Source organism: Pristis pectinata, chromosome 5 (genome assembly GCF_009764475.1).
Source record: "Pristis pectinata isolate sPriPec2 chromosome 5, sPriPec2.1.pri, whole genome shotgun sequence".
Taxonomy (NCBI): domain Eukaryota; kingdom Metazoa; phylum Chordata; class Chondrichthyes; order Rhinopristiformes; family Pristidae; genus Pristis; species Pristis pectinata.
In genome coordinates, this window is record NC_067409.1 from 9,217,179 (window position 1) to 9,227,911 (window position 10,733).

The 10,733-nt window shown below is 38.1% G+C and overlaps 1 protein-coding gene across 3 annotated transcripts in view; it reads left to right on the plus strand.

Annotated features, from left to right (window-relative positions):
* The window catches only part of gjc2 (gap junction protein gamma 2), a 125,272-nt gene extending 119,710 nt beyond the window's left edge, over positions 1 to 5,562 (plus strand). For all 3 annotated transcript variants that reach the window (XM_052015458.1, XM_052015457.1, XM_052015459.1), the window contains one exon: positions 3,401 to 5,562. In XM_052015458.1, the coding sequence (XP_051871418.1) occupies positions 3,421 to 4,659 (1,239 nt within the window). In that variant the 5' untranslated portion in view covers positions 3,401 to 3,420 and the 3' untranslated portion in view covers positions 4,660 to 5,562. The remainder of the gene's footprint in view (positions 1 to 3,400) is intronic.
* Positions 5,563 to 10,733: the final 5,171 nt, after the last annotated feature.

Here is a 10,733-nt window from a genome sequence, read left to right on the forward strand (position 1 = left end):
CAAAGGAATTTTAAAAAAAATTAAATGACTACAAATATTAAGAGTCCTTCATGCTGTGGATAACCATTGCATGAAATTATGCAAATTACAATATCAATAAGGTTTCTCTTAAATTGGAAAACCTAAGTATTTTTAAAAACTCAATTTTGTAAAACTTTATATTACTGTAACTCTAACTTTTTAACAGGGAGGCTGATTCCCACAAATGAGTGAATTCTTTGACCCTGACAGTTATTTCACAGCATATTCTGTTTCCATTGGGTAATCTAAGAATTTCCATTTTTTTAACTCTCCCACCATTTTTTTCTTTGTTTCTTGAGAACATTGATGCTTAATGGTGAATTATTTGGTGCTTGATATTTTTGATACATCCCCAAGTCCTTTTTTCCTTGTGTAATCCAAGGCAATGGGTCATCACAGCTTTTTAGCTATATTAGCTTTACCCATCTTATTGAGAAATCCACATATGTATATGTTACGGATGATGTTAAGAGCCCTATCTAATTATACTGCTTATCAGTTGTCCATGAATCAATGCTGACATTGAGGTATTACTGCAAAAGAGGGCATCATGTCACAATAGCACCAGTGAAACAAGAAACTCTGAAAAATCAGGATACATGTTTTTTATGCTACTCACCTATCCTCTCCAAGCAAAAAGGCACAAGCATAATATAGAACATAGAACGTAGAACAGTACAGGAACAGGCACTTTGGCCCACGATGTTTGTGCTGACCATGATGACAATTTAAACTCATCCCATATGCTTGCTCATGTTCTATATCTCTCCATTCCCTGCCAATCCATGTGGCTGCCTAAATACCTCTAAAACAATGCTATCATATCTGCTTCCTCCACTTTCCCTGGCAGCATGTTCCAGGCACTTTCCACTCTCTGTGTAAAAAAAAATTCCCTCATAAACCTATTTTAAACTTTCTCCCTCTCACGTTAAAACTATGCCCTCTAATATTTTTCACCCAGTGAAAAAGACTTTGACCATCTGCCTTATCTATACTTCTCAATAATTGTACATATGCTGTTTCTGGATGGTTGAATGTGGGTCTTCAGGCTCCTGTACCTCCTCCCCAATGGTAGTAATGAGAAGAGAGCGTGCCCCGGATAGTGAGGGTCCTTGGTAATAGATGCCACCTTCCTGAGGCACCACCCTTGAATATGTCCTCGATGGTGGGGAGGGTTGTGCCTGTGATGGAGCTGGCTGAGTCTATAACCCTCTGCAGTCTCTTGCGATCCTGTGCATTGGAGGTCATACCAAGCTCTGATGCAACCAGTCAGAATGCTCTCCAATGTACATCTATAGAAATTTGTAAGTTTTTGGTGACATACTGAATCTCCTCAAACTCCTAACAATGTAGAGCTGCTGGTGTGCCTTCTTTGTGATTGCCTCAGTGTGTTGGGCCCAGGATAGATCCTCCGAGATGTCGACGCCCAGGAACTTGAAGCTGCTCACCCTTTCCACCCTGACTCCTCAATGAGGACTGGTGTTTGTTCTCCTGACTTCCCCTTCCTGAAGTCCACAGTCAATTCCTTGGTCTTGCTGATATTGAGTGTGAGGTTGTTGTTGCAACACCACTCAACCAGCTGATCTTCCTCACTTCTGTATGCCTTCTTGTCACCATCTGAGATTCTACCAACAACAGCAGTGTCATCGGCTAATTTGTAGATGGCATTTGAGTTGAGCTTAGCCACACAGTCATGAGTACAGAGAGAGTAGAGCAGTGGTCTAAGCACACATGCTTGAGGTACACCTGTGTTGATTGCAAGCGAGGAGGAGATGTTGTTGTCAATCTGCACTGTCTGGTCTCCAGTTAAGGAAGTCGAGGATCCAGTTGCAGAGGGAGGTACAGAGCCCCAGGTTTTGAAGGTTGGTGATTAGTACTAAGGGGATGATGGTGTTGAATTCTGAGCTGTAATCGATAAACAGCAGCCTTGCATATGTTCTGCAGTTGTCTAGGTGCTCCAAAGCAGAGTGTATTTGGATTTTCAGAAGGCCTTTGAAAAGGTGCCACACAATAGATTATTTAACAAAATTAGAGTACATGGAATTAGGGGTAATAAACTGGCATAGATTAAGGATTCATCAGAAAATAGGAATAAACTGGTCATATTTTGGGTGGGGTGCTGCAGGATGATGAAGCATAATATCCAGGTTTGCTGAGAATACAACCCACACTGTAACTGCTTGGGTGAGAAGGACACAGGAAGGCTCCAGGAAGATATGGACAACTAGTTTAAGTGGCAAGGAAACGGCAGATGGAATAAGATCTGGAAAAATGAGTGGTGATCCACATTGATAGAAAAAAATGAAAGGCCAGAGTATTTTTTAAATAGAGAGAGGCTGAAAGGTTTTATGGTTCAGAGGGACCTGGAGGTCTTTAGACATGGATCAATAACATGCAGGTTCAGCAAGCAATTAGAAAGGCAAACAGTATGCTGGCCTTTTTGCAAGAGAATTTGAATGCAAGAAGAAGAGATTTATTGCTCCAATTATAGAGTCCTGGTGGAATATTGTGTATAGTTCTAGTCTCCCTGCCACCTAAGGGAGAGATAAAGGGAGTACAATGATTCCTGGGATGGGAGGTTTGTTTTATGAGGAGATATTTAGCGGAATATACTTTCTTGAGTTTAGAAGAATGAGAGGTGATCTTACTGAATTGTATACAACTTTTAAAGGACTTGACAGGTAGGTGTGGAATTGATTGAATGTTTCCTCCAGCTGGAGTATCCAGAACCAGAATTCATTGATTCAAAATAAAGGAGAATGTTGTGAAGAAATCTTTTCACCTGGAAGGTAGTGAATCTTTGGAATTTTGTACCAAAGAGGCTGTGGAGACTCAATCACTGAGCATATTCCAGATAGAGATGATTAGAATTTAGATATCAAGGAAACCAAAGGATATGTACTAATTCAGGAAAGTGGATTTGAAGTAGAAGATCAACTGTGATTTTATTGAATGGCAAAGCAGGCATGAGGCACCAAATGGCCTACCCCCAGTTTAATTTCTTATGTTCTTATGGCAATACTTAAAGAGAATTAACTACATCCTGGCTAATGTTTTCTCACCTTCCATCACCATCCTGAACAGCCTAGGTGATTGATTATTTCATTTCTGGTATAATGGGGAATATTGCCAGCTATATTTTCCTATTTAACAATGGTATCTTCACCTCAAAAGCAACCTATTGGCTGTGAAATTTGTCTTGTGGCATCCCAAAGATATGAAAGATGATTCTTTCTTTTGTAGTCAATCTATGGAAATGTATTGCATCCTTGCATTTTGGGCTTTAATTTTACAAATCTAATGTTTTCAATTATCTGTCATTTCCAACTATGCAGTTGTGATCAATATATTAAATCCATTTTATTTTTTTCTGTTACAGCTATTAGATGAGGAGCCCTTATGACAAATATGAGCTGGGCCTTTTTAACACGTCTTCTTGAAGAAATCCACAATCATTCCACCTTTGTTGGCAAAGTATGGCTGACGGTGCTGATAATATTCCGCATTGTGCTGACTGCAGTTGGAGGGGAGTCCATTTATTCTGACGAACAGAGCAAATTTGTCTGTAATACCAAACAGCCTGGGTGCGAAAATGTCTGCTATGATGCATTTGCACCTCTTTCCCATGTAAGGTTCTGGGTTTTTCAGATCATCATGATATCAACTCCATCTGTGATGTACCTTGGCTATGCCATCCATAGAATTGCCAGATCAACTGAAGAAGAAAAAAGGAACAAGTTCTTCAAGAAGAAGAAAATACCAACCATACGATGGCAAGTCCACCGAAATTCAGAACAAACAGAAGATGAAGATGAGGAAGAGCCAATGATCTACGAGGAAACAGAAAGTGAGAAGAAAGAGGGTGGCAATGATCAAAAACATGACGGTAGACGACGCATCTTGCAAGAAGGCCTGATGAAAATGTATGTTTTCCAGTTAATTTTCAGGGCATTGTTTGAGGTGGGTTTTTTAATGGGACAATACTTACTATATGGATTTGAAGTTAATCCATCCTATGTCTGCACTAGAAATCCTTGTCCTCATACAGTGGACTGTTTTGTCTCCAGACCTACAGAGAAGACAGTCTTTCTCATTGTAATGTATGTCGTAAGTTGTCTTTGTTTGATTCTTAATATTTGTGAGATGTTTCATCTGGGCTTTGGAACCATTAGAGATGTCATTCGTAGCAAGCGGCGGAACCAGAACAACAACCGACCTTTTCCTTACCATTGCCCTCGGAACATTCCATCATCACCACCAGGGTACAATCTGGTAGTCAAATCAGACAAGTCCACCAAGGTCCCTAATGGTCTTGTTGCTCAGGAGCAGCGCTTAACTAATGTAGCCCAAGATCATCAGTCCACTAGTCCAGATGACAACATCCCACCTGACTTGGCCAGGCTCCACAAACACCTGAAAGTTGCCCAGGAACAGTTGGACATTGCCTTTCAAGGTTATAACATGCAAGAAAATGCACAGAAATCCAGGACCAGCAGTCCAGCATCAGGAGGTACTGTAGCAGAGCAGAATCGTGTCAACACTGCCCATGAGAAACAAGGAGCTAAGCCCAAACCTGGTTCAGAGAAAGGCAGCTCCAGCAGCAAATCTGGAGATGGAAAAACATCTGTGTGGATTTAATTTGTTTTATATTCAATTAAGTTTACAAATGGTCCATTTATAACAAAATGGTGATAGTCACTTCCTGCGTATTTTACTACAATCTGCTAATCTATTAGATAACCATTATACCAGTTTGGTTCTCTGGGTTACAGGAGTATAGTTTGCATTCAGTGCTTCCAGCATGAAATTTTTCACAATAGGATTAATCAAAGAATTAGTCATGTGTGCCTGATTTCCTAATCATCTAAATCAACAAAGAGTCCCAATAATCAGGCACAGTTATCTGTGTACCAGTTCTCTGAACTGTAAAACAAGATGTGGTATTAGATTCATAGGGTGTTTTCCTTCCTAAATATTAGGTATCTGCTTGTGCTCAACATCAAACTATAGTAGCAGATGTAGTTTATTGTACTGATTGGTTTCTGTACTGACAGATAACAGTTGTCTTCATTTAAATAGCTGTTGGGCCAATATTCTCCATCTTTATCTGACTTGCCTTGTGCCTACTTTGCATAAAAACAGACTATTATTCATTTTAGTTTCATTTTATAGTAGTTATTTCACATAATGGTCATTGGGGGTTCAAAACATGATTTCACTAAGTTATAAACTTAAAAATGGAAATATACACACTGATATAATTTTTAGAAGCTGTGGTTCTTTCTCATCCATATTTTGTTGTAATTTCCTTCCATGCGACTGAGGCGGTCTCCCCATTCCCACACTCTTTTGCCCTCTTCCAGATCCAAAAGCTGAAATTTTCTTGATATATTGTACTTGACTCAAATACCTTCTGTTTGTATGTTTATTTGTTGTTGTCCAAATTATCTCAGTTTTAATTCGGTTTTGGTGATTTTGTCCAAAAAGAATTAAACTAATATTACAAAAATTGTACATTTTTATCTTAAGAGAGATGTTGACCTGTGGAAAGGAAAGAAATTTGTCATGTTGGCCAAGGAATATCAGGAATTATTTGTTGAGATATCTCACTTTAACAATTAAGAAGGGCATTGTGAAGAAAATATGTTGGTACGAGGTGAAGAATAGGTGATGCCTTTTCAAAAAAAAAGGTAGATTCTGATTAAAATTGCTGGGAACATTGCCATTACATTAAAATGCTAATCTACAATTTTTCATAAAATGGTGTTGGTTAGTAAAGTGCCTTGTGCCTCATACCAGTGCATCTATTGAAGACTGATATGTATGACTGCATTTGAAAATTAAAACATGTGCTGCACTGCACTTCAGCTAAAAGGCACAGTATAAACTTTGCTGAGAGCATGTCATTGATTATTCTACCAACTTCCAGCAAAGAGAAATAATCCTGAAACATTTATAATTTAACCTGGAAGTTTTGATAATCTGTTTGGCAAAATTCATTAAATAAAAGAGAGAAAATGTTTGAACTGGCCAACAGGTTGATCATAGAATTTTTTAGCACAGAGAAATGCACGTACAAGCTCAATGAAAGAGCCATCTACTTAAGTCTATCCCCAATACTGTTTTGTTTACTCATTCTCAGAATGGGGTTGATAAGGCCAACATTTATTGCCCTTCCCTAATAGTCCTCAAGAAAGTGGTGGTGAAAAGCCTTCTTGAACTGCTGCAGAAATTCCAGAGAAAGTACTGTTAACTAGGGATCTCCAGAATTTTGACCCAGCAAGAGTTATGATACACTTCCAAGTCAGTAAGGTGTGTGAACTTGGAGGGAAACTTGTAGGTGGTGGCATTGCCATTTGCTTGCTGCCATTGTCCATTTTGATATGCAGGTTTGGTAGCTGAGTTGAAGAAGTCTTAGCAAGATAATGCATTTTGTATTTGTTGCATACTGTAGCCACAGAGTGCCAACAGTGAAGGAAATACTTGGGGACCACTTATCATAGGATACTCAACCTCTAATTAGCTCTTGTTCGCACAATATGTATGTGGCTGCTTAAGTTTCTGGCCCAGGATGTTTATGAGGGATTGAATAATGGTAATGCCATTGAATTTTGGGGGTGGGGGGGCAGGTGATTAGATTATCTTATTATTTATCAAAACCTACAATATTTGCAATTTTTTCTGTAATAAAACTTTATAATCTGTAACCCAATGTTACAATTTATACCCCAATCCTCTGCAGACTGGGGACCTGAGCTGGATTGCGAAAGTAGATTAGAAGTGAAATGGATAAATGGAGGCAAAAGAAAGATGTATATTTAAGTTATGGCAATAGTAATTTTAACCAATTGTAAGATTTAGGTTCAAAGCTTGTATTAAATGCTATGGGGTTTATTGATAAAATTGGTAGTCAGCTTCTGAAAGTTACTTACAGACTTGTTTTGCTTAAATTACACCTCTGTTTCATAACAACATCATGTATGCTTCATACATTTTTTTTAAATTGAAGGTTCATCCAAAATGACATTAACTACAAACAGATGGTGTGGGTTATTTATTTTGCCAGTTTTGCATTAGCCATTTTAATATAATCCCCTTCAAATTTATGGCAGTCAACAAGAGAAACAATTGTTCAATGTCAGAAAGAACATGTACAATCATGTAATATACATATAATGATATTTTGTTAGCAGTGAACCAGAATGGATGCCACTGTGTGCCTGTAAATAAAATACCAGGTCATAATTTCTCTTTCCTGCTTTCCTTAAACTGCCCGTCAACTACAGCAGAGAAGATGTCTAAGTTTCAGTTGATTTGCTCCTAAATCTCCTTTTCCTGGACCTTCATGAGCCAATAAGTAGAGGAACAGCTTAGGGATTGCCCTATTTCATAGGGAATGTAGTCCTTCCCATTCTTCTTTACTTCCTTCTGTGGAAGTAACTGATTTTCATTTATGATCTTCCCCACAACCTTACTCTTGAGATTAGAAACTCCTAAAGAATCCTAGAGACTGCAGGACTGAGCCAGCAACTGCTAATTTTCAATGGACAGATGAACAACTTATCCTGAAAAAAAAGTTACTCAATCAATTTATAGCTGCTTTGATGGATTATTTCAGTGTTAAAAAAGTCAGTTGCTGCCCCAGTCTGTTTTTGTTTACCATACAATTATTGCTTTTCAATTCCAGTTCAAAAGAATTTTATGTTCTGTTTGTTAATGCTTAATGATTAAATGCTGCATTTTCCCCACTGCTTTCTATGGCTGATAACAAAATAGCATCATGACATTGAAGTATTCCCAATCATACGGACATGCCACTAAAACATTGCTAACATGCCCTTAATTGTGAATTAACCTGCTGTGCTTTTCTATTTTTATTCCTGATCTCAAGCATTTTTTTAAAATCTGCACCAACATTTTTCAGAGTGCAGTCAGCTCAAGATAATGGAAATGATTGGGCAGAATAAAATACATGCTCAGGACAACTTGTTTCAGCACAGACTAGAAGGGCTAAATGGCCTGTTTTCTGTGCTGTAGTGTTCTATCGTTTATGGTTAACACATGACAAATGTACATTAGCAATAAATCACCCATTTGATATTATCTGCTACTGTGAACTTTATTTTCCTATGCATTAAAAATCAGGATCAATCCGTTTGCTTGTTCAGCAATGGTAATATTTAGCTTGGGTGACTTTTTTTAAAGAATTTTTTTTCTACTAAGTGCCTTGGCTGATGAAAATAGAACTAAATTCCTTAGATGTAAATTTATATGACGAGAAATGAGAGTATACAATAATAACTGCATTCTTAGATCCAATGTAATTGCAGTGATACCATGAATGTTAGTGAAGATACTTTTGAAAGCAATCAGACTTCAGTAGCTTTGTAAACAGTTTTTCATTCAGTTTGTGAATCCAGTTATTACTTTCTAATATGATGCTCCTAAAATGCTGAACATACACAGGAGGTTGATCAGGGTCTTGAAAGGAAAGTTTAGTAATTCATTAAGACCTTCAGAGCATTTATAGCATTTCATGTTTCAGATTTTCAGCACTTGTATCTTCTCTTTAAATATGTGTTATCTTTGAGATGTGTATTTGTACAGTATGTTTATGTTGAAATGTAGGTTACATGAGAGTAGATATGAACAATCTATGCTGGTTCAAAAGAAGCTGAACAACTCTGGGGTAAAATGAGAAAAATCCAGGAACTACTTCACATATAACTTTATCATTCCTCTAGCCACCATCTGTTGCTACCTCTGCTTACAGAGCAGATAGGGGAATTTCATGCAGATTCTATATGCTGACATCAGAAGAATAATTTCTAAGCTTCAGAAGATAGATAATTATAATATGGTCCCTATCTCATGGACAAAACTAGATAAATGAAGAACAATATAAACTATAAATTGTATAAGATAGCTCCTTTTTCTGTGCATGCACATTCATAGCAACCAAAGTTTGTAGCAATCACTAGACAGTATACTTTAATAATTGGACAAAAATATTGTAGGCTGTTTATTATTGAATGATTCCTATTAAATATTTGTTGGACACTAACAGGATTGAGTTGAACTCTAATCCTCTCATAATTGACATACACAGGTTAGGTTTATATATCAGTAATGACCTGGACAAAATGGTGGAAGACAACCAACATCCATGATACTTTAAGTTTCACCAATTCTCATCCTCAATTTTCTCCTAATTGTAGTCCTGTAATGTCACTGCAGCTCTAAGATAGGGAGCATTAAAGTTGGATATTAGCGCAACCTCACAGCTCCAGTGACCCAGGTTCAATCCTGACCTCTAGTACTGTCTGAGTGGGGTTTGCACATTCCCCTGTGACCACATGGGTTTCCCTTAGGTGCTCCAGTTTCCTCCCACAACCCATAGATGTGGGGGTTGGGAGGTTAATTGACTGCTGAAAATTTCCCCTAATGTGTAGGCAACTGCTAGGATCTGGGGAGGAGTTGACGGAAATGTGGGGAGAATAGAGAACAGAGAAAGTTACTGAGGAATGAAATTGCTCTTTGAACCAGCATAGTCTTGATAGTCAAAATGGCCCCCTTCTATCTCATTAGGAAATACAAATATAAACTTAAGTAAATATTATCTATACACCAAAATGCAGGTTAACTCCACAAAGTCAACATTTGGTCTACCCAGTCTGCTCAAGAATCAAGATGCTGCACTTATATACAATGATGACAAGCCACATACACCAGACTGCTCCCTTTTGTTTCAGAAAAAAAGTAGTTATGTTCCCAGCTAGATATACATTCAAACTTAATGTATATCCACAATCACCTTCTGGTTCCTTGTACTTTTCATTATTAAGGCTGCAGTCTCTCATATACCATTCTTATTGTTTGAGGTGTTCCAAGTGGGACTTCTATTGGAAGAGCTTTAGTGGTCTTGTGGCTCTTGTTAGCTATGTTCACTGTCAACACTCTTCTCAGGTTTGTCATTTGATCCTGTTGTTGGGATAAAGGATGATTTAGGATTACTCAGAGCTGAAATCATGTTGCTTGTGTATGATCTGCTGTCTATCCTGGATCTCAACTATGTTGCTCTTTCTGACACAATTTTTCCCACTTTCCAATACTGGTCAAATTGTTTATGTTGTGGCCTAAGGAACTGAAATCTCAGCTTAACTTCCCTTTACTTTTAGACCCAATACCTTTGGCAAAACTTCACATATCTGCTTAAATTTGCCTCCACTGGAGAGTGTTGTCAAGATATGGAATGAATCAAACTCAAAGTTGTCTGACGCTTGTTATGCATCAACATTTCAAGTTAGTATCAGTCCAGTTCTTGAAAACAGTTCTATACTTAACTAGAAACACGCAACCTGTGACTTAAAGTTGACCCTGTAAGCTTCCATTGCTTCCTTCTGTAAGCGAAAAGCTTGCCCTGCTAATCTATTAAAGTAGGGTAGAATTAGAACATAGAACATTACAGTACAGGAGCAGGCCCTTTGGCCCATAATGTTGTGCTGAACTAATTAAATGCCTAATTAAACTTATCTCTTCGCCTACACAATGTCCATATCCTTCCATTCTCTGCACATTCATGTGCCGATCTAAAGGCCTCTGAGACACCTCTGTCGTATTTACCTCTACCACCACTCCTAGCAGCACATTCCAGGCACCCACCACTCTCTGTGTAAAAAAACTTGCCCCGCACATCTCCTTTGAGCTTACCC